General features: G+C 43.2%; 1 protein-coding gene across 4 annotated transcripts in view; it reads left to right on the top strand.

Moving 5' to 3' along the window:
• THSD7B (thrombospondin type 1 domain containing 7B) overlaps positions 1–24192 on the top strand; it is an 805377-nt gene that overhangs the window by 659784 nt on the left and 121401 nt on the right. For all 4 annotated transcript variants that reach the window (XM_089654059.1, XM_089654060.1, XM_089654057.1 and 1 more), the window contains 2 exons: positions 11740–11881; positions 23861–23976. In XM_089654059.1, the coding sequence (XP_089510185.1) occupies positions 11740–11881; positions 23861–23976 (258 nt within the window). The remainder of the gene's footprint in view (positions 1–11739; positions 11882–23860; positions 23977–24192) is intronic.

Genomic DNA, 24192 nt, shown 5'->3' on the forward strand with positions numbered 1-24192 from the left:
ACTCCATCCACAGCCACTCCTTTATCAAAGTTTTTTTTTTTTTACATTCTCATAAAAGAACATAGGTTTGTCTGATAACTTTAGTCCTTCATGAATCTATGCAGGCTACCATTTATTAGACGGATTATAAAAATATTCTTGTATGTGGCCCTTTATCGAACCATCAAATATCTTCTGTAATATAGATCCAGATAATCTCATTGGATTGATGTCAGAACCTGAGGGATCAGCTGTACTCCAACTGTACAAAAAAGTGGCAACCAGCCCAACCTATAACCAGCCTTTGCAGTAAGGAGAACATGGAAGGGCACCGCACATCTCTAAAAAACACAAATTTCTCAGCACACTTACCAGCCAGCCTGCAGAAAGAAAAAAAACAAATTGACCCTGTCTAACAGTTTGTTATAAACAGAGAGTTTTGGTGGCACACATTTGTGAATATATGTGTAAGCTGCAGCACCTACGTCAAGGCACCACTGCTTACTGCGGTCCAAAAATAATATTCGGAGTCTCCCAAGTTGGAGCACATATTATTATTATTATTATACAGGATTTATATAGCGCCAACAGTTTGCTCAGCGCTTTACAATATAACGGGAGACAATACAGCAACAATACAGTTCAATACAAGAGGGATAGGAGGGCCCTGCTCCTTGGAGCTGACAATCTAAGAGGAAGGGGCTGGTGGTACAAAAGGTAATAACTGTGGGGGGTGGACTTGTAGAAGGAATAGAAGATTCCTCCTCCTCCCATGCTCGTCTCCAGGACTTTTCCAGAGCTTCCCCCATCCTCTGGAACTCTCTACCCCAATTTATCAGACTATCGCCTACTCTGCTCACTTTTAGGCGATCTCTGAAAACCTATCTCTTCAGGGAAGCCTATCCTGCCCTCAGCTAATAATGGAATCTTCTACTCCTCCTACCAGTCCATCCCCCACAGTTACTATCTTTTGTACCACTAGCCCCTCCCTCTTAGATTGTAAGCACCAAGGATCAGGGCCCTCCTTTCCCTCTTGTATTGAACTGTATTGTTGCTGTATTGTCTCCCGTTATATTGTAAAGCACTGAGCAAACTGTTGGCGCTATATAAATCCTGTATAATAATAATAATAATAATAATTCAGTTATTAGCTGAAGACAGGATAGGTTTCCCTGAAGAGAGGTTTTCAGAGATTGCCTAAAAGTGGGCGGAGTAGGCGATAGTCTGATAGATTGGGGTAGAGAGTTCCAGAGAATGGAGAAGGCTCTGGAGAAGTCCTGGAGACGAGCATGGGAGGAGGAGACAAGGGAGCTAGAGAGCAGGAGGTCGTGGGAAGAGCGGAGAGGACAGTTTGGGTGATATTTGGAGACCAGATTGGTGATGTAATTCGGGGCAGTTATAAATGGTTTTATGTTATTGTTAATGTTTTGCATTTTATTCGTTGGGCAATGGGAAGCCCATTAATATATTAATGGATAGATTAAAGGCAAGTATGCCTGAAGGGTGCCCACCCCTCCTTAAGGCTAGATTCACAACTATGCAGGTTGAGACGTTTCTGCAATGCGTTTTGCATTTTTGATGGGTTTTTTTTTTTTTCATTTTTTTTCTTGTTGCTAAGCAGATTTAAAATGCAAAACACATAAAAAACATGGCAAAAATGCAATACATGTTTTTCTGCAGCGTTTCCTTTGACGTCTATAGAACCAAAAGCGCAACTTTTTGAATTCAAAAAAGTCCCTGACCCTTTCCAGAAAACGCACCGGGTGCTGGGCACAAAAAATAACAGAAATAAAAATGCGGCAAAAACGCACTACATGTGTTTCAGTAACTTCTCCATTGAGCTCTATTGTAGCAAAAACACTGCTTTTTGCGTTTAAAAAGTCCCTGACCCTTTCCAAAACTGCAGAAGCATAAAAAAGCATAGATGTGAACATGTCCCATAGGAATCCATGTTAAACGAACTGTAGTGCGTTTCTGCACAAAGCAAACATCACTAAAAAACGCATTGGTGTGAACCGGTTTTAAGATTTTGGGATTTTTGGTCAGATTTTGGAAATCCCCTGCTATCATTTTTTTGGGTGAGATACTTTCAAAGGGAAATCGCATCTAAAGGGATGCAGACTCTGCCACTTTCCTTATTAGAGCCCTGCAGGTGCAGCAACGGATTGGTAGCTGTAAAGTCACTCCTCCGGACATTCACTTTGCACATGGGCACAGATAAATAAACAGCTATTTCTTCAGAATAACAAAAGGTAGAAATCTTGCAATGTACATTGATCACTCAAAGGAGAATGTGTTTTTCTCAACAAAAGTGGAGTTACTATTTAAAGGCTGATTCCACCTTTGGACTATATTTCATGTTACACTCTTATTTATGTAACATGAAACATGGTATCATTCACCAGCCCGCCAACTCAAAATAACCCCCCCCCCAACTTACTGGAATCTTGGAGTTCTGCTTCATTTTAAATGTGGCACGGCCGTGCGTGACTCCGCCCACATAGCCGCACCATCAATTCACAAAGATCTGTAAAAGGAGAGATAACAGTCCCAGTTGCCACAGTGGAAGAGGGACTTGAAGTCCTTAACCACTTCCTGACCGGCCGTTGCATATAAACGGCCGGGCGGTGGCAGTGCAGGGACGGGTGGCCCGCGATCTGGTGCCCGCTGTGTCCTCCGGACACAGTGAAACACCGATCGTCGGACGGGACCTCTGTCCCGATCATGTGATCACTGATTGGCCAATCAGTGATCACATGCAAAGTAGTAAGCAAGATGTCACTTGTGACATCATTGCTTACTACGTGTGAAATCTGTGAATGATCACAGAGGTCACATGGTACAAGCCTATTCATGACAGGCTTGTACCATGTGACAAGCTGTGACCAATCACAGCTCACTCAGTACTTCTCAATGAGTGCAAGAATGCAGACAGAGAGAAAGAGAAATGATTGCTTTTACATCCTATATGGGTGTAAAAGCAATGTGTAAAAAAAAAAATCTTCATAACCCCCCACAAGTAGTACAGTGTCACCATGGTGACACTGTACTGCTAGGGTGACAGTATGTAAAAAAAAAAAAAAATTTTAAAAATTATAATTTTTGGTTATAAACTAATTTGGATTTTTTTTTTTACTAAAAAGATAACGGAATAAATTTTGGCAAAGATTTGATGAAATAATATTTATTTGCAAACTTTTATAAAAAAAACACTTTTTTTCAAAATTTTTGGACTTTTTCATTTACATAGCAAAAAAAATAAAAATCCCAGCAGTGAATAAATACCACCAAAATAAAGCTTTATCTGTCTCAAAAAAATGGTAAAAAATTCATTTGGGTACAGTGTTGCATGACCGCGCAATTGTCATTCAAAGCGTGATAGCGCTGAAAGCTGAAAATTGCCCTGGTCAGGTAGGGGGTAAAAGTGTCCGGACAGGAAGTATTTAATAGAACAAAAGTGCAGTGATGCCATGGCACTTGTAATATATTGTTTAGTTTCTCCAGCCCCATAAGCCCTGGTTTACACCGGTTCGATTTGACAGTTTCAAATCACATGACAAGTCACACCCTAAATTCCCCAATGGAACCATTCAAATCAGTGCGACTCCAACTTTGCGGTGCCGCACCAATTTGCAAAAAAGATTCCTGTACTATTTTTTGCAATTTTAGGAGCGACTTGCATAGATATCTGTGCATGAAGTTGCACAGATGTTAGGAAAGTTGCACCTGAAGTCACACTGACATGCGGCTTTGAAAGCAAAAGTTGCAAATTCAAAGTCGGATCAGGGGCAGACTGACCATTCGAGCACTCGAGCACTGCCTGAGGGCCCTGGGTCAGTAGGGGGCCCCATGAGATGCCCTTGGTACCTTTCAGTGGCTTTTTCATAGGCTTTTTTGATTGTGGGTGAGGGCACAGGGGCCCCATGATCCCTTATTGCCCGGAGGCCCCATAAGTTGTCAGTCTGAGTCGGATTCATTGTGAACCGATAGTAACAAGGCCTGTATCTTGGTATGGACCTGGGGCTGGGGGAAACGTCTACAGGAAACTGTGCATTGCACGCACGATGCACTGATTGCAGTTGCTTGCTGGCCTTTCGTGCAAAAATTCAATAAATGCACATTTTTTAAAATTAACGTTAGCGCATTTATTACATTTTTTCAACAGGTGGAATTTGCCTTTCATTTTGGCCTTCCTGCAGATTCTTGTGTGGGTTTTTAAACCTGGAGTTTGAAAGGAGAGATGCTGCGAAATTTTAAAGTTGAGTCCAACACTTTCTAATTAAGCCTCTTGAGTAACAGTTATTTTTAATCTGCGGTATAGAACTGTGACATGTTTTATTTAATTTATAGTGTACATCCCCATGGCATTCATTGGTTGGCTCAGCGGGGAACATGCTAAAAAGTCCAGCGGGGCTTTTAATCATTAGCTCCATAATTGTGCTTAAACCACCTGGGGGTGAAATGGAGACGTAGTCCTATTCACCGCGTGTAGAGCAAAAAAGGGAAGAAGCTGCTGACATATTATATGTACGGCACTATCCAGACATGCTGATAGACCAATTAGCCCATCCGGCTTGCCATTCGTATTAATGGATTTTCTAAAGTTAGACCCAGCATTGGAAAATGAATGCAGTACGAGTCTTCCATTAGCGTATAATGAAATTTCACACACCCACCCTATATCGAACATAATTCTGCAGCTACCAACCTATGACAAGGCCAAAGCCTAGCAGGCGAGGTCTATGACTATGTTTGTGAAAGGACATAGGTCCAAGATGGCAAACCAAGTGGAAGCAGGTTAATCCAGGGGCGTCCCTAGGGTTGGTGTCACCCGGTGCGATAACACTTAGTGATAACCCCTCCGACAATCCCTGCAGAATGGATCGGATCTACGGATTGAGCATAATGGATCGGACTCCGATCCATTATGCTCATTCCGCAGATCCGATCCATCCTGTTGGGATCGTTGGCTTGCTTTACAACTTACCTTTTTGCGGAGCGGGTCCGGTGTTACCCCGTATAGGTTGCATGCTGACGATCCCCGCAGGATGGATCGGATCTGCGGATTGAGCATAATGGATTGGAGTCCGATCCATTATGCTCCCCAATCCGCAGATCAGATCCATCCTTCGGGGATCGTCAACATGCAACCTATATGGGGTGACACCGGACCCGCTCCGCAAAAAGGTAAGTTGTAAAGCAAGCTGACGATCCCCGCAGGATGGATCTGATCTGCGGATTGGGGAGCATAATGGATCAGACTCCGATCCATTATGCTCAATCCGCAGATCCGATCCATCCTGCGGGGATTGACAGCTTGCTTTACAACTTACCTTTTTTGTGGAGCGGGTCCGGAGTCACCCCGTGCGGTAGGTGTCACCCGGACTGGCGCGCACCCCTGCACCTGCCTAGGGATGCCCCGGGTTGATCTTTTTAATCCTATTACATTTAAAGTATATATACAGTAAGTCGCTGCAATGAACATCTTTTATTTGCTTCACTTTTATCTGTTAAATAGACCAGGATAAGCATGTTGTTGTATCTGTGTGATTAGTGCAAAAAAAACCTTTGATCCTGGCAGAAATTCAGAGTTGCCCCATGTCCTCTGCACACTTCCTGTGATCAGGGGCGGACTGACAATTTGGAAACTTGGGCACTGCCCGAGGGCCCGGGGTCAGTAGGGGGCCCCATGAGATGCCCCTGGTACCTTTTCATAGGCTTTTTTGAGTTTGCGCAAGGACACAGGGGCCCCATGAGTTGTCAGTCCGCCCCTGCCTGTGATATCACAGAGTCTACTTATCATTCTCAAGTCCAAGATAAAAACTAGAAGGGTTATGTAGTAGAAATTTCATTAATGTCAGTGGGGAGAATAGTGCCCTATCATTGGTATCAGTGGGAGGAATAGTGCCCCATTGTTGGTGTCAGTAGGAGGAATAGTGCCCCAGTGTTGGTATTAGTGGGAATAACAATGCCCCCTTGTTGGTGCCAGTGGGAGCAATAGTGCCTCATTTTTGGTGTCAGTGGGAGGAATAGTGGTGCATTATTGGTGTCAGTGGGAGGAATAGTGCCTCATTTTTGGTGTCAGTGGGAGGAACAGTGCTGCATTCTTGGTGTCAGTGGGAGGAATAGTGCCTCATTTTTGGTGTCAGTGGGAGGAATAGTGTCTCATTCTTGGTGCCAGTGGGAGGAATAGTGTCTCATTCTTGGTGTCAGTGGGAGGAATAGTGTCTCATTCTTGGTGTCAGTGGGAGGATTAGGGCTCCATTGTTGGTGTCAGTAGGAGGAATAGTGCCCCCTTATTGGTGTCAGTAGGAGGAATACTGGCCCAGTGTTGGTATTAGTGGGAATAACAATGCCCCCTTGTTGGTGCCAGTGGGAGGAATAGTGCCCCATTATTGGTGTCTGTGGGAGGAATAGTTCCTCATTCTTGGTGTCAGTGGGAGGAATAGTACCCCATTAATGGTGTCAGTGAGAGGAATGATGCCCCATTATTGGTGTCGGAGGAAGAGCGCCCCAAAGGCCAGATAAAAGCAAGCAAAGGGCCATATCCAGCCCCCAGTTTAAAGACCACTGGTATATAGTATATCAATAGTTGATCGATTTATATGGGCTTTATAGTACACTGCTTGCAGTCATTTCTTTTTGTTTTTTCATTTTTCTTTCTTTTTTTTTTCTGAGAATGTCTTTGTATTATGCTTCAATCCCTGACCGTTGTGTATAGAATGGAAAATATAAACTATTAAATTCAAAGCCTGTGTTTTCTACAAAGCTGAAAAGTGCACTCAACCACTGTATGAATATGTATCGCCGTCTTCTTGGTCATCATTTTATGTGAAAGGACAGAGTGAACTTTATGTAGTAATGTCGGATTTTACTGTCATTTTAGCTACATTACCAAGTAACCTTTACTGTTCTAAGTAACCTTTAAGAATAAGAACACTTTTTTAAATTAATCAAACAATTATAATTTTTGTCACAAGAGTTTATTGGTTGATTTTGTTAATAAGGAAATGTTTTCATTATGGGTTAACAATCAAATTCCTTATTACGTTTGACAGATCAGATCGAATTCAATGGTATGGTTCACTTTTGATCCAATTTTCCTGAAAACTGATGATAATTATATAAAAAAATCAAAACTTTCCATTTTTATTACATACCTTTTTTTAGTCTCAGTGATACCATCACTAGTTTCCACTGCTTCTCTATTCAATGGAGGCAGATCATGACTGGTGGAAGGGCACCAGTAGGGTGCTGTACAGTAGCGGACTGACCATTTGGAAACTCGGGTACTACTCGAGGGCCCAGGGTCAGTAGGGGGCCCCATGAGATGCCCCTGGTACCTTTTTCATAAGCTTTTTTGAGTTTGGGCAAGGACACAGGGGCCCCATGATCCCCTATTGCCCGGGGGCCCCATGAGTTGTCAGTCCGCCCCTGGTGCTGTACAAAGCATCACAGCACCCTGCCTCAGTACTCCTCTGGGAAGCCCATAACTCAGATGTAAACGGTGAGCTGTATTTTGAGAGGACCTATACAAATGTAAGAATTCCTTGATGGGTTGGTGTCAGTCCAGAGAAGCGGGTGTTGCTGGGCAGGTTGTATCTGTATGCAGAACTCCCACACGTGACAAGGAGAGGCAGAGTGCGCAACCTAAGCGTAGTAGGCAGCACATTTATTAAAATCAAAAAGACAAGTGGCAACTCACATGGAACAATTTAAATTGTGCTTATCATTAAATTGTTAATCTTAGCCAGGGCTCCTGATTGGATACAGCTCAGGCAGGCACACAGGTATGGGAGACCTGAAAAGAACTGAAGAGACACCAAAGGACCCCAACTAAGAGCAGCAATAGGATGATATGAAATGGCACAAAACAATTGGAAACTCACTCAAGTCAGTGGTAATGCACATATGTATCATACAGTATGTGACCTGTTGTAGGTCTGTATTTTGGTTGGTGACCCATCTGAGTGAGTGGTGGTAACCAGGAGCCCCCGGTTACGTTTGACGATTTGATGTTAAGCACAATTTTAATTGTTCTATGTGAATTGGTACCAGGGGCGGACTGACAACTCATGGGGCCTCCAGGCAATAGGGGATCATGGGGCCGATGTGTCCTTGCCCAAACTCAAAAAAGCCTATGAAAAAGGTACCAGGGGCATCTCATGGGGCTCCCTACTGACCCCGGGCCCTTGGGCAGTGCCCAAGTTTCCAAATGGTCAGTCCGCCCCTGGTTGGCACTTGTCTTTTTTTAAATAAATGTACCGCCTACTACACTTAGATTGCGCTCTCATTGCCTCAGTCTCCCAGAGGTGCCGCATAGAGATGTTTGGACTCCAGTACAACCACTTTCTCACCATCCACTAGGATTCATTTGATGTACAGTACACCTTAATACGCATAGACTTCTGCTTACATAGACTCTGCCCCTACAAGCTCTCAGTTCATCCATACGACTATTGTTAATTCCCACATGTGATTCTGAACCTCCATAATTAAATGAATTGATATCCAATGAAAGAAATCGGCAGGCCAAGGATAGTCAGGCTGGGAAGCAAAGAGCTAAATGATCCTGAATGTCCTTCAGCCAGGAAATGAGGCAGCTTCACTTGACTTGCTGCAGCTTCCAATGCACACTGGAACATGTGAGTGCCCCCTAGAGGACATGTAGGACTCACATCAACTGGGCAGAATGATTTAAATGTTATTGTGCCCCAAAAGGACTGCCAGTGCTGGACCTGAGAAGAAGGCAGTGGCTGGAGCATGGAGGGGGTCAGTAAGAACTGGGAATATTTTCTTTTATATATGGGGTGGGGAAAACAGAGGAAATCCATAGAGAAAATTAGAGTTGGAGTTCTACGTTATTCATACTCAACCAGTAATTGCATGTCTGTTTATCTTACCATTCAAGTTTTGCTCGTGTGTTCATCAGTAAGACACTTATCCAGGAGTCTGAGTTGGGCTCTTGATAATAACTGAGCAAAGGAATTAGGAACTTAAATTAAATTGCTGGAGAGAGCAGACAATGAAAGACATTGAAATATTGACAAGTGCCACTTTCTATTGGTAATCCCATGGACAAGGTAATAGCTATTGGAAAGTTAGCAAGAAGAGACAGCTGCATTGATGAAAATAATCAGTTTTAGATTGATGGCGTCATATTTAATGTCCATTTTCTATTACTGTATGATCCATGATTATAATGTCAAATTGCCCTTGGTCCTCTAGTGTAAGAACATTTCCACAAAAATGGAGTACTCTATCTGTGGCCTCATAATTTATCAATGTTCCTCTTACCAGAGCTCCTGGGTGTAAGCAGAAACAAAGACAAATTTTCCCTTCAGAGCCACCCATGGGGTTACAATTGGAATTGCAAAATTCATAAGCTACAATCAATTTAAGAATAGGGGTCTCCAAACTTTCCAAACAAAGGGAGAAGAAATTGTCTCTGTGTCAATGAGAGTAAAAAAAAGGCTCGGGCTTGGAAGTCAGTGAGAGTACAAAGATTACATAGTGTCTGCGGTCAAAAGATGGAGGAATTGTTCCCCATCATTGATATTGGTGGGGGGATCAGTAACCCATCACTGGTGTCAGTGGAAGGAATAGTGCTCCATCATTGGTGTCAGTGGGAGGACAGTGCCCCATCATTAGTATCAGTACAAGGCATAGTGCCCCACCCTTGGTGTCAATGGAAGGAATAGTGCCCCATCGTTAGTGTAAATGGAAGAATAGTTCCCCATCATTGGTATCAATGGGTGAAATAGTGCTCCATCATTGGCATCAGTGGGAGGACAGTGCCCAACAATTACTATCAGTATAAGGCATAGTGCCCCATTCTTGGAGTCAATGGAAAGAATAGTGACTCATCGTTAGTGTGAATGGAAGGAATACTGCCCCATCATTGGTGTAAGTGGCAGGAAAATGTCCCATCATTGGTATCAACAGTAAGCATAGTGCCCCATCATTGGTGTCAGTGGAAGGAATAGTGCCCCATCATTGGTGTCAGTGGAAGGAATAGTGCCCCATCATTGGTGTCAGTGGAAGGAATAGTGCTCTATCATTGGTGTCAATGGTACGAAAATGCCCCATCATTGGCGTCAATGGTAGGAATAGTGCCCCATCATTGGTGTCTGTGGAAGGAATAGTGTTCCATCATTGGTGTCAGTAGAAGGAATACTGCCCCATACCAAGAAATACAAAATCACGTATATATACGTGATTTTGTGCATCCCTGCCTCCCTGTAGCAGTACTTCTGCTATAGGGCGGTCGGGAAGCGGTTAAACTATGTATTCTGGCTGTATGACTGCATATAAACAGGTGCCACTTATGCAAGAAGAATTGTTTCATCAGTGGGAATATGTAAGGTTTTAACCACATCATAAAACATATTTTTTTCAATGGAAACATTGTTAGTACCCGAATCTGACATTGTATCAGACTCTTATAGCCCCTGTACAGCAGGGCTGAAGGTTATGTAAGAAGCAGTACAAAAAGCAAATCCCTTCATGTCCTGAAAAGAAGCATGCAGATAGGAAGAGAAAGCAGAGTAACAAACAGATGAGCTCATCACTGTGCTGGTTCTCTTTTCACTGTCAGGTTACAGGCTAGGGCAGGTCCACAGTGACCTGGGCTCAGAAGAAGTAGGTTGAACAGTGTTATAAAACAATAAAATCACGTATTGTGCGGGAAATCTCTAGCTTGAAGCTGTGTATTGCAGCAAAGCTGGCTTTGTTATTTTATCTATTGATGGCTGTAGATTTTTATCATGGCAGCACAGTGGCTAAATGGATAGTCCTAGTGCATTACCATAAAAAATGTTTAATAAAAAATAAAGTAGGTGTTGTACTCACAAACGACAATATAGTCAAGGCACATCATAAAGAACAGCTGGGTCAACACCGTGCTGACTTGCCTCTTCCTCACTGCTCTGAGGAAGAGGCAAGTCCTCGAAACGCGTCAGACTTTTGGATGTCTAGACTCCCTATTGCGGACTGTTACTCAGCGCGGTGTTGGCCCAGCTGTTCTTTATGATGTGCCTTGACTATATTGTCGTTTGTGAGTACAACACATACTTTATATTTTATTAAACATTTTTTATGGTAATGCACTAGGCCTGTGCGCCCTCTGTTTTTTCTTTCCTCATTCAGTATATTTGGATTTCCCCGGTCCATTTGAGGGCAGCAAGGTGTGCATGTTCCAGGACATTCCTTATGTGGTTGTAGCATCGAGTCCATCCCCAAGCGCAGGAGCATTTGTGTTTGCTGGCTAAATGGATAGTACTTCCACCTGGCAGTTCTCGGGTTGTTGGTTCGAATCTTAGCCACGGCACCTCCTGCCTGGAGTTTGCATGTTCTCCCTGTGCCTGCGTGGGTTTCCTCTGGGTACTCCAGTTTCCTCCCACACTCCAAAGACATGCTGGTAGGTTAATTGGATAGTGTGTAAATTGGCTCTAGTATATGAATGTAAATTAGGGACCTTGGATTGTAGGCCCCTAGAGGGTTAGGGACTGATGTGAATGTACAATATATATGTAAAGCACTCCATAAATTGACAGGGCTGTCGAAGTACCTGAAATAAATAAAGTGCATTTTTGTCTAGAGTTCTGCTTTAACAAATATCAAAGGTGCAAATACAAGAAGACAGTGGCCCTTTAAATGAAGCCTACTCTGCCTGTATTTCAGTCCACATTGCTGAGTACTGTGAGCATTGAATGTGTTAGTCAAGGTATTAAGCCTTCTAATGTCTCTTCTTTCGCTCAGTCGTGTGACTCTTCTTCAGTGCGGTCAAGGACGAGATTTCCTCTGAGGATTCCCACGAATGGGAAGACGTGTCCCGAGGCTTCTCAGACAGAGCCGTGCGCCCTGAACGCGAACTGCTTCCACTATCACTATAATGTCACAGGTACGTCCGCACCTCCCGGTCATTCTAATCTGCTCTAAGACAGCCTAATGATTTCCTCTGGAGACCCACTGTACCTGCCATCATGGCTCACTCCTTAATGTACCCATTAAATATTCATCCATTTTATTCTCCTTTTGATAGATCAGGACAAAAAAAAAAAAAAAAAAAGTTCTGTTACTGACTTGGAATCGGGGCCGCATTTATAAAAATGAAATCGTATAATGATCTGAGCTGTCAGCAGTACAGAACTTATGCATACGTATGCAGATCTCCATTGCACATCGGTAACACAATCTTTGTGTTTTGCAAAGGTGGCGAGTCAGCATTTACGGGAATGCAGGATCTGGGTGCTTAGCTCGTTAGCCTTGCTGCACTGGAGTTCTGAAATCCCCTCTAGGGATGGCATCTGCATGGAGTTTGTATGTTTCCTCTGTGTTGGTAGGTTAATTGGCGACTGAATTTCCAAGGTAAAAGAAAAGCCTCAGAAAATATCAAAAATGCAATTAACAGCCACAGTAAAAATGACAATGTATGGTGATTAATATTAGAGTAATAATAATAGTTCATATTTTTTGGTTATCAATATAGGTATTTATATACAATTCTTTCCATATTGCACATTCACATTACTTCCTGCTGTCCACAAGCAGCGTACAGCCTTAGGCAGTGGTGCCAAGTTCATTTCATCATGGGCTGCATCAGCATTATGGATTCCCTCAAAGGGCCAGTGGTTTTTGTAAGACCTCATCCTCCCCCCCATTATGTTACATATCATGAGCCCTCCCTCAACATCAGAAGTCAAGAGTCCCTCACCCTCCTGTACATCACAGTGCACCCCCCTTTCCTTGTACTGCTGCCGGGAACAAGCTGGGGGTGGAGCTGAGATGAAGAAAGTGCAGGGTCTGGAGGAGAACCAAAGTTGGTTGGAGTCAGCTGAGACCAGGGAAGGCGAGAAGAGAGGGTGCTGTGGCTGTACAGAGAGGTACAGGACCTGTAGGAGGAGTTCTGTCCTCATCTCTGCTGCTAAGTGCTGAGACAGAGGGGGCAGAGACAAGCCTCTCTATGGCTGCAGGCACAAGCGCAGGAGGAGGAGGAGTTCTGTCCTCCTTTCTGCAGCCGACAGGTGAGACAAGGTGGGGACGGAGACAAGGGGGGTGCCGCAGCTGCAGGAGAGGTGTGAGGGCCACACAAAATGGCCTGGTGGGCCAGACTTCTCTGGCATGTCTTGTGTTTGACACATGTGGCCTTAGGTCCCTATTTCACATGAATACCATACACGCACATTTTAGGGTCATATACAGAAAGGAGCCAATTAACCTACTAGCACTCCTTCCTCCTTCAAATCAACCACAAAATATTTAGCACATCCGGGGGAGCATGTGACCCCCCCCCCCCATTGCAACAGTACTATGGCCAGATTGACGAATTGCCAGGCATGAACACTGTCATAGGATGGAGATAGTGGCAACTATTTGCAAGCTCAGGTCTGAGACTTACACAGGGTGTATTGTAACAGCTGTGATGAACACGGCCATGGAGTGCCTTGAAATGGGTGGGATGGTGGGATAACAAGATGCTTTGTTACATTGTTCTGAGTGGGTAGAATGGCAGGGTCTCTTTAATGTCTGATTTCAAGCTATATAACTTATAATGTTAACTGAAACAGAACCCTGAATGACTAAGCCCCATGGGTGGGGGTGAAACGCGTCAGCAGGGTGTGGCCTGGTTGGAGCCGGGTCGAGGCTCTAGTGACTATCAGGTCTTAATAGTGTTTGCCAACCGGGGCCTTCCCTTCCTTCTCATACTGCATACATTGAGCCAGGATGGGCTCTTCCCAAGTCAGCACCCTTAGCACTGAGTTACCGGATTTGGATATACAGGAACCTGGAGCGGCACCCTCATTTCTTTGCATGTGGGTTCAAACGGAACCCCTTTCATTTACCTAACTTATTGCATCACTATATTTGTACTAGGATTCTGTTGCCAGTAATAGTGTCATGATAAAAATGTATGTGATGTGTGATAAAAGCTACGGCTCCTAATTAAAATACACCATATTATTGACAAAGCTAATGGTCCACATCCAGAACAGTTCAATGGGTCTATTTATTAAAAATTTGCTGTGCAAATGCATGTAGCGTTCGCACAGACTTCACAAATAGTTGCTTTATTGTGTCTAATTTGTTTACTTTCCATGACCGCCAGCTCCATCTAGTGACCATAATGCAGTATTTTCCAGAAATACTTCAAACAAGAAAATACTGCATTATGGCCACTAGATGGAGCTGACTTTCATAGGAAATAAACATATTATACACAATACTGCAATTATTTGCAACATCTGTTCAAAGCACTGCAAGTACAGAAAAATACCCATTTATCTGCCAGAAATTCAGTGAGCTCCCTGAATTCCCAAACCGTGTTGTCAGAGGTGTTCTGTAGACTGGCATTGGAGAACTAAGGGCTGAATCCAAGATTGCAAGTTGCAGAGGGGAAATCTTTCAATGGGAACACATGTTTCAGAGGCTGTCAAAGAGAAAATTTCTTCTTAATTTAAAGAGATTCCCTCTTATCTACAGGACTGGAAGTGAAGGTAACTCCTCTGAAAGGAACACAGACAGCAAAGAAACCTGATGGGGTTTGAACACATCCCAGGTTCATCTAATATTAAAATAAAAAAAGTTTTGGCTTTAGATATACTTTAACACTTTGAACACCAATATTTAAGGTTTTTATTTGAACACGTTAGAAAAATTAACGCTTTAAACATTTTTTTTTTATCCCAAGTACCCTGCGTAGTCAGCGGTGTGACGCTTAACTCTCCGAATCAATACGCTTTATGTATTCAACTTATAAAATAACCGGTACCATTTTTACTATCGGTATAGTCATTAACCAGTTTAATGATGCAGCTTGAGAAGAATTATTAATTGCACATCTTTTAATACCCATAAATAAACATAATACATGCATCATTACATATTGTCTATGACACTTTAATAATCTTCAACATCATAAAAAAACTTTGACTGTGAAACTTGACTATTGTGATCCTGAATTATTTGGTGCAATCTGCATTCTTGATTGCACTACATCAAAACACTGTCAACACATGCTGAGACTTGTATATTCATGTGTACGCTACATGGCCAAAAGTTTAGGGAAACATAATCATCTGTCGGGAGTCAGCAGCAGGGATGGACATATCTGTGTGGATCTGGTACAAATTCGGACCAGACTGTGCATGCTTTAATTGAGCTGTATTTAAAGTGAAACAAAAAAACATCCAAACACCAGCAAACAGCAAAGGTAAAAATATAAGTGAACCAAAAACCCAGAGACAGAATACATGACTAATAACTAACTATTAATAATAATAATTACTAACAAATAGAAGCCCATCTAACAATTAACTGTATACAATATTTATAAAATGGGGAACACAGAAAAGCAGGACAAGCTGGATGTGCAGAGAGCAGATGGGAAGGAGGAACAAAAACTGGGATCAGGAACAGGGGTGAGCAGGTACAAGGCAGCAGGATACAGGACACAACGTACAGGGCAGGAACAGGATCAGGATAATGACTAGCAGTATCTAGCAGCAAGCAAAACACAGGAGCGATGGGGACCAATAGAGGATCTAAATACCATCCCAGCAGCCATCATCAAATGGAAACTGATTACTGGGGTCTGCTGGCTGCTGGGAATCATCCATTGGTGGACACTGGAATTACAACTTTATGTCAAGGGAACCACAGTGCCACCAGCATGTAATCCACATCTTGACATCATTCCTACTGTATATGTTGCTTGTTAGACACCCCATTCCAAACCATAGGCACTAATATGGTGTTGCCCCCCCACCCCCCTTTTACAACAGCTTGAACTGGGGCAGCACAGGGGCTAAATGGTTAGCACTTCCGCCTAGCAGTACTAGGGTCATTGGCTGGGATTCGAACCACAGCGCCTCTTGCCTGGAGTTTGCATGTTCTCCTTGCCTGCGTGGGCTTCCTCCAGGTTTCCCCCCACACTCCAAAGACATGTTGGTAGGTTAATTGGCTCCTGTCTAAATGGTCCCTAGTATGTGTATGTATGAATGTGAGTTAGGGACCTTAGACTGTACGCCCCTTGAGGGTTAGGGACTGATGTGAATGTACAATATATATGTAAAGTGCTGCATAAATTGACGGCGCAATATAAGCACCTGAAATATATAATAAATAAATAACTCTTTTAGCAAGGCTTTGCACAAGATCTTGGATTTCAGCCAAAAGAGCATTTGTGAAGGCAGGCACTGATGATGGTTGAGAAGACCTGCCTCGCAGTTACAATGAAGGAAATAAATATTTGATCCTCTGCTGATTTTGAATGTTTGCCCACTCACATAGAAATGATCAGTCTAAAAATCGAATGGTAGGTGTATTGTAACACCGAGAGACAGAATAGCAACAACAAATTAAAAAGAAATGCATGTCTAACAAATTATGCACGGAGTTGCATGTTCATGAGGGAAATATGTACAGTATTTGATCCCTTTCACAAAACATGACTGAGTACTTGGTGAGAAATCCCTTGTTGGCAATCACAGAGGTCAGACTTTTCCTGTAGTTGGCCACCAGGTTTGCACACATCTCAGAAGGGATTTTGGCCCACTCCTCTTGGCACATCCTCTCCAAGTCATTAAGGTTTGGTGGCTGACGTTTGGCAACTCGAACTTTCAGCTCCCTCCACAGATTTTCAATGGGATTAAGGTCTGGAGACTGGCTATGCTACTCCAGGACCTTAATGTGCTTCTTCTTGAGCCACTCCTTTGTTGCCTTGGCTGCGTGTTTTGGGTCATTGTCATGCTGGAACACCCATCCATGACCCATTTTCAATGCTCTGGCTGAGGGAAGAAGGTTCTCACCCAAGATTTGATGGTACATTGCCCCGTCCATTGTCCCTTTGATGCGGTGCAGTTGTCCTGTCCCCTTAGAAGAAAAACACCCCCAAAGCAAAATGTTTCCACCACCATGTTTGATAGTTGGGATGGTGTTCTTGGGGTCATAGACAGCATTCCTCCTCCTCCAAACACGGCGAGTTGAGTTGATGCCAAAGAGCTCGATTTTAGTCTCATCTGACCACAACACTTTCAACCAGTCCTCCTCTGCATCATTCAGATGTTCAGTGGCAAACTTCAGACAGGCCTGGACATGTATTTTCTTGAGCAGAGAGACCTTGAGGGCACTGCAGGATTTCAATCCTTGTCGGCGTAGTGTGTTACCAATTGTTTTCTTGGTGACTGTGGTTCCAGCTGCCTGGAGATCATTGACAAGATCCTCACGTATAGTTCTGGGATGATTCCTCACTGTTCTCATGATCATTGACACTCCACAAGGTGAGATCTTGCATGGTGCAACAAACCTAGGGAGACCGACAGTTGTTTTAAGTTTCTTCCATTTGCGCATGATTGCACCAACTGTTGTCACCTTCTCACCAAGCTGCTTGGCGATAGTTTTTTAGCCCAGTCCAGCCTTGTGTAGGTCTACAATCTTGTCCCTGACATCCTTGGACAGCTCTTTGGTCTTTGCCATGGTGGAGAGTTTGGAATCTGATTGTTTGATTGCTCCTGTGGACAGGTGTCTTTTATGCAGGTAACAAAATGAGATTAGCAGCACTCCCTTTAAGAGACTGTTTCTAATCTCGGCTTGTTACCTGTATGAAAGACACCTGGCAGCCAGAAGTCCTGCTGAATGATAGGGGATCAAAAACTTATTTCCCTCATGAACATGCAAATCAGTGTATCATTTGTTAGACATGCATTTCTTTTGAATTTGTTGTTGCTATTCTGTCTCAGTGTTACAATACACCTACTATTCGATTTTTAGACTGATCATTTCTTTGTGAGTGGGCAAACATTCAAAATCAGCAGGGATCAAATGCTTATTTCCTTCACTGTAGCATTCCAATTCATCACATAGGTGGTCAGTAGGGTTGAGGTCAAGGCTCTGTGCAGGCCACTCGAGTTCCTCCAAACCAGACTTACCAAACCATTCCATTTATGGATCTGATTTTGTGACGGGAGCATAGTTATGCTGGAACAGAAAAGAGTGTTCTCCCAAAATGTTACCACAGGGTTGGAGGTACATAGTTAACTAAAATGTCTTTGTATACTGTAGCAGTCCCGGGAAATTTCACTGAACATCTGAACATAATAATTTTGAAAGGTGCCCACATATCTTTGACCATATAGTAGTAGATGATAAAGTGTCCAAAAATGTATGGCCATATAGTGTACCTGTTCTGCTAAAACAAAAAAAGTAATCTGTCACTGACATACCATTGACACCTCCAGATTCTTCCACACATTGCAGCTGTCTTCTAAAATGTCCTAGGAGCCACAAAACACAGAGTTAGCTGCTATGCAAATTTCAAAATTTTAAAGAATCTAGCATGCAAGCTGCTTACAGCATTGCTGAGTCAACAGGGAAGCAGAAGTGGTAGTAGAGCCAAAGGTAGACCTCTTAATTAAAGTTAAAATGTGCATGTTAGAGTCCTGGGCCAGGCAGATAGCATTATAAGCTATATAAGCAATATAAACCTTTAAATATGTCTTATGACCAGTTACCCCCCTTTATTCTGTGGCATAAAACTACATACTATTTTATATAGAACAAATTTAGCCCTAAGTATACAGATGGTCTTTATCTCCAAAATTCTGTTGAAGAACTTTGCAGTCAGTTGCTATTATGCCTAGTATGATGTAATAGCTGAGAAGCATACAGTAGCTCAGACATGTCAACAAGCCCAAGGCCATACCACTTGCTGTATCAGCGGCATGTCTACTTGATAAGGTTGAATAAAGACACCAGTCCATTCAGTTCAACCTGCATGGGTGTATGAATGCATTTATGTTTCTGCTACTTCCCAATCCGTGTATATTGTATTCGCTAAGATGCCCATCTAAAGGTTTTTTGGAATTATCAACACTTCCCACTGGTACCACCAATTGTGGAAGGGTGTTCCACATCTTTACTGTCATGTACCGCCCGGCGGTACCTCAAGCGACCCACAGAACGGGATTCCCCAGAGCGCGGGGTCTAAGTCTCAATCTGCTTATTCACCAGAGCCCCTGATGGTGGGGATGGACTTGGAGCAGACTGAAACCAGGTCGCAGCCCCTGTGTACACCCAACTGTGGTAGATGGAACCGCTGGAGGTATGTAATGGAAGAGAGCCTGATGTGAAGAGGCTGGCAGGCCCGGGCAGTAGTGACTGGATCCATGCAGGATGGATGGACGGATGACCGTGCAAGTATAGCGTAATCAGACAGGCCAGGTCGGTAACAGCGGAGGCAGAACGATACAGAGCAGCAGACAGAGAATAGTCGGGTCACAAGCCAAGTTCAGCAACAGGAGGTCAAGTAATCAGGAGTAGGCAGAAGAGTAGTCAAACGAGTCAGAGGTCAGAGCAGGAGATGGTCAACAGGGATCAGGATCAAGCAGGGTCGGCAACAAGGTATATCTCTCAGGAACAGACGAGCAAGGAACAGGGAACAAAGACCATACGGCAACTTGAGTATGCACAGGGCTGGTTTAAATAGCGCGCCCTGCGCTGTCATTGGTGCCAGGCGCGTGTCCGCGAGTGCGCATGCGCGGACGCTGCTATTGCCGCAGATGCCTATGTCCTAGTGCCTGCCGGTTAATGCGCATCGGCGTTCTGCGCATGCGCCGACCCGTGCACCGCCGCGAGCCCTGGGATTCCTGACATTTACCGTTCTAACAGTAAAATATCCCCTACGCAGTTTAACGTTAAACCGCTTCTCGCCCAACTTCACTGAGTGACCACATGTCCTCTTGAGCAACCAGAGACTGAACAGTTTTTACCCTATGTAAAAGTCATCATTTAGACATTTTTAAATATTGCGATCATATCTCACTTAGCCATCTCTTCTGCAAGGAAAATAAGCGTAATATGTAGCCTTTCTTCATAACTTAGGTCCTCCAGCCTCCTTATTAGGTCACTAATGACCTTAAAAGTGCCTAAAGTCACAACAGAACTGAAGGCCCCATGACCCTAAGGAGCCTCATTGGATTCTGGACCCAATCTGCCTAAATGTAGATCGTACCCCTCATACCCATCGTCATTGAATTGTTAACATCCAGAACATAATGGACACTGGAGTCTGTGGCATTTTAGAGCTGGGACAGAGAGACGAGGCTAATGCTAGGTGGGGGTAAAGCTTAATTTTGACTTGGACAGAAGTCAAGACTCCATGGGCTTAGGATGAAGAGGGACCCACAAGGACACAGGGATTGATTTGTAGGCTAACATACTACATAGGCAGCACAGAAAGTACTGCTCTTACTCTAGACACATTTTCGGCAAAGTCAAGTTCACTGTAAGAACTCACTCCAAGGACGGAACAACTTCTTTGGCATTATGAAGTCTTGCCTGGCTAAGAGGAAATCATTGACACCTGATGCAGCTGGATCATTTGTCAATCTATACATTTTCTTTTGCTTAGAGGGGAAAATCACCCAAGCCATCAGTGCCGGGACAAGGTCATCCAGCGCCCAGGGCAAAGATGCCAAACTGTGCCCCCCCCCCTCCCATTCACGATGTGCAAGCTTAGGGGATCCTATGCCCAGCAGTCACCCACTTGTCAAAATGATTGCCACTATCACTACTTCTTTCAGCCTTGTAACAGGAGGAAGGCATCCCCATCCCTACAGTAAACCACTGCGCCCAGGGCAGCTGACCCTCCCGCCCTCCCCTTGTTCTGGCCCAGCAGGTCATCATATTTTTACATCATCTTTATGTTAATAAATTTGATATCTTGATACAATAACAGAAATATCTGGATGAGCAATTCCTTGCAGTAAGAGCTTCAAAGCAAACCCCAAGTCAGCCACTGTACCATGCACAGCCATTAAAAACAGACAAAGTCCTAACTCTGCCCCACTCCACAGAAAATGTGTTTTGGCCTATGTCTGATTTGGAAAGATTTCACATCACTTCCTGCCCAGATAATGAGGGCAAATTTCCTCAGTAGAGACACAGATGGCAATTAAAAACAATTTAGAAGATTTAATCCTTTCCTGCTGTATCAAAAACTAAATGAGTTTTGGCTGGTATTGGGCTTTCATTTATATTTTAGATTTACTGGTTCTATAATCTTGAAATCTAATACACCATTTTGTAAGTGGTAGCATTCTGTGAGCCTGACACCTTTCTAATGACAGCTTATTACTCTCACATTAGGAAGCAGTTTCAATATTTAATGTTTGCACTGTTTTTTTTTTTTTTTTTTGCATCTTACAATGTAACACAGACATTTAATTAAAATGCAAATTGCTATAATTTAATTATAAAATGATAAAATGTAATTAATTTGGTCGAAATTGAGGTAATTGTTTAATTATGGGTACTCTCCCATCCATTACCATCCACTGTGATGATGAGAATTAAAAATATCTCTAGTAAGCAATACACACTGGAACATGTAGTTCAGCAACAGCTGTTATGGCACAGGTTTGCTGAGTATTCCTGGGATCCGTCTGTCTGCGGACACCCTGACTTTCCTGCAGCATGACTGCCAAGTTTCTGATACTACATAGAGGGACACTTTTAGTGCCAGGATTATGGGGCAAAGGTGCAACCTTCACATCTGTGGTCATACAACCACCAATTCACATAACTGAAAAAAAAACAGCATTCGATAAACAAAACACACATCCTTATCCATTTACAGATATCTGTAACAAAAAACAAAAAAAGTTACCCGAAAAACACTAATCACAAAACTGTACACAAAAGGTGTATGTATAGCCAAAACTGTTTATTTTCATTTTATACGGGGGCAGTGAAGGTTAGAAGTCTTTAATCTAACACTACCCTCTCCCCAGACTGACAATGCTGCTGTCTAAGGGTGACTCCGCTGCTCCTCCATCCAGAGTGAAGCCACCGTAAAATAGGAGGTGTGTTACTAGCTGGGTCACTAGGTAAAAATAAAAAGGAAAAAAAAGCCTAAAAGACAACTAATGCAGCCACCAAAAGCATCAATATTTTATCTTAATACATTTTCTGCATTAGGGTGAAAAATCGAATGCAGGTGCATCCTAAATACTTACTTGAGCCCAATCTCAATCCAGCGCCATGCCGAAGGCTGCTCTCTCTTCTCCCTCAATGGACTCAATGGTGTTTAATGTTGCTCCTCCATCCAGAGTGAAGCCACCTTAAAATAGGAGGTGTGTTACTAGCTGGGTCACTAGGTGAAAATAAAATGGAAAAAAAAGCCTAAAAAACAACTAATGCAGCCACCAAAAGCGTCAATATTTTATCTTAATACATTTTCTGCATTAGGGTAAAAAACCGAATGCCGGTGCATCCTAAATACTTACTTGAGCCCAATCTCAATCCAGCGCCATGCCCGAAGGCTGCTCTCTCTTCTCCCTCAATGGACTCAATGGTGTTTAATTACTAAAGCTAGAGAGTGCAAAATCAGGCTCACTTCTGCATAGAAACAAATCGGCTTCTAATCTCAGCTTGTTCAGTTAAGTTTTGGAAATAAAACCTGGAAGCTGATTGGTTTCTCTGCAGAAGTGAGCCTAATTTTGCACTCTCTAGCTTTAGCAAAAAAACCCCAGTGAGAGCAGCAGGAGCCATTGGCTCCTGCTGCTCTCAATCAAATCCATAGATGCGGGGGAGGGGCTGCACCGTGTGTGTCAATGGACACACACTCAGCACAGCTCAGGATCGAGCCCACACCTGTGCCACAATAGTAAACAGGTGCCTATGGTGGCACATAGAGAAAAAGAAGAGACCAGAGCACCGGTGGGGGATCACAGAAGAGGAGCATCGAGGCAGGTAAGTATAACATGTTTGTCACTTAAAGTGTTACTAAACCAACAACAGTACGATCAGTCTGTATATGCAGTAAAGCGTGCTTGTTATACTCACTGTGGAACCTAAGGGGTTAATCCTCTGCATTGTGTAAAAAGGCTGCTTGATCCTGTCTTCTCTAATCTTCCCCTTCTTCTACTGTCCCTAATCCATCTGCTGATAGAACAGAGCCTTGGGGGCTAGCTGCACATGTTCAGTTTGGTGTGTATTGCTAGAGAGTTTTTTTTTCTAGGGAGAGTGCATGTGATTAGCACAGGGCCAATCAGCACTGTCCAGACAGAGGGTCAGGGATCCTGCAGCCTCAGCCAGGACAATCAGGGGAGAATGAAAACTCCTCCTACAAGCTTTAGCCAGTGCTCTGCTGGATATATATATATATACTACTGATGAGAAAATGTATTTAGCAGTTTATATTTACTAAAATAATTGTATTTCCATGTTCTGTGTACGACCAAATATGGTGAATGCAGGGTCCTGGGTTTAGTAACACTTTAATAAAAAACCTTTACAATCACTTCAACTACAATCTGCAATGTATATTACATTTTTGTTTTGGGGTTTAATACTGCTTTAATTACTTTTTTTTAAGTACAGAACTGGGCAAAATACTGATTTATATCTGCCTGGAGTTCAGCTGAAAACAGAAAAATATTAGAATCCAGTAGGGAAAGGCACCTTGTCACAATGTAGCGGGTTAATTCCGTATTCTCAGACTTCATAATCTGCACCGACAATTACCATAATATCGTTGTTACGGATTTCAGGAACAAGTTTTGCATGTTTGCGGCTCTACCACGGCAAGGAACGTAGGTGTTAATTGGTTATATATTTGGATTTCCTTTTTACTATCACTGCAAAGGAACACAATATTGCTATTCTCCTTTTTATGTTGGCCCATGTTCTTCTTTAAACCTATTCTTGTCTCTTCTTAAAGCAGCAGGGGTCTTTGTTCAAGAGCTGCAGTCTTAGAAAAATGGACAGCCAGCAATTGTATATTATTTCAAGCTCAAGTGGCACTTAAGGGGTCAACGATGCAGTAAATAGGAATTATATACTGCGCTCTCCCTGTCTAAATGGGTTTTGTTGCTTGTTGCAGAGTGGAGCGCTTGTCAGCTCGGTGAAAAGGCTGTGTGCGGGGAAGGAATAAAAACTCGGCTTTTAGACTGCACCCGCAGCGATGGAAAATCTGTGAAAATGTCCTTTTGTGAGCAGGTAAAGTTGAGGACGCAGACGGGGTACGGGCAGACACTCTTAACCTCTGGCTGTGCTGTACTCAGCATGACCGCGCTTAGTTCACTTTGCAGCTTTTATTTTATTTTTTTAAATAAAAAGAATATGGAATAACTGTAATCAACATGAAGCCTCTTTTCTGAAGTTGGCTTAGACCTTCCTGCAGGAAAGAGCTCTCAGAACTTGAAGGATAAGTAC

The sequence above is a fragment of the Staurois parvus genome, unplaced genomic scaffold (genome assembly GCF_062004578.1).
Source record: "Staurois parvus isolate SC_StPar_1 unplaced genomic scaffold, SC_StPar_1.0 ptg000735l, whole genome shotgun sequence".
Classification (NCBI taxonomy): domain Eukaryota; kingdom Metazoa; phylum Chordata; class Amphibia; order Anura; family Ranidae; genus Staurois; species Staurois parvus.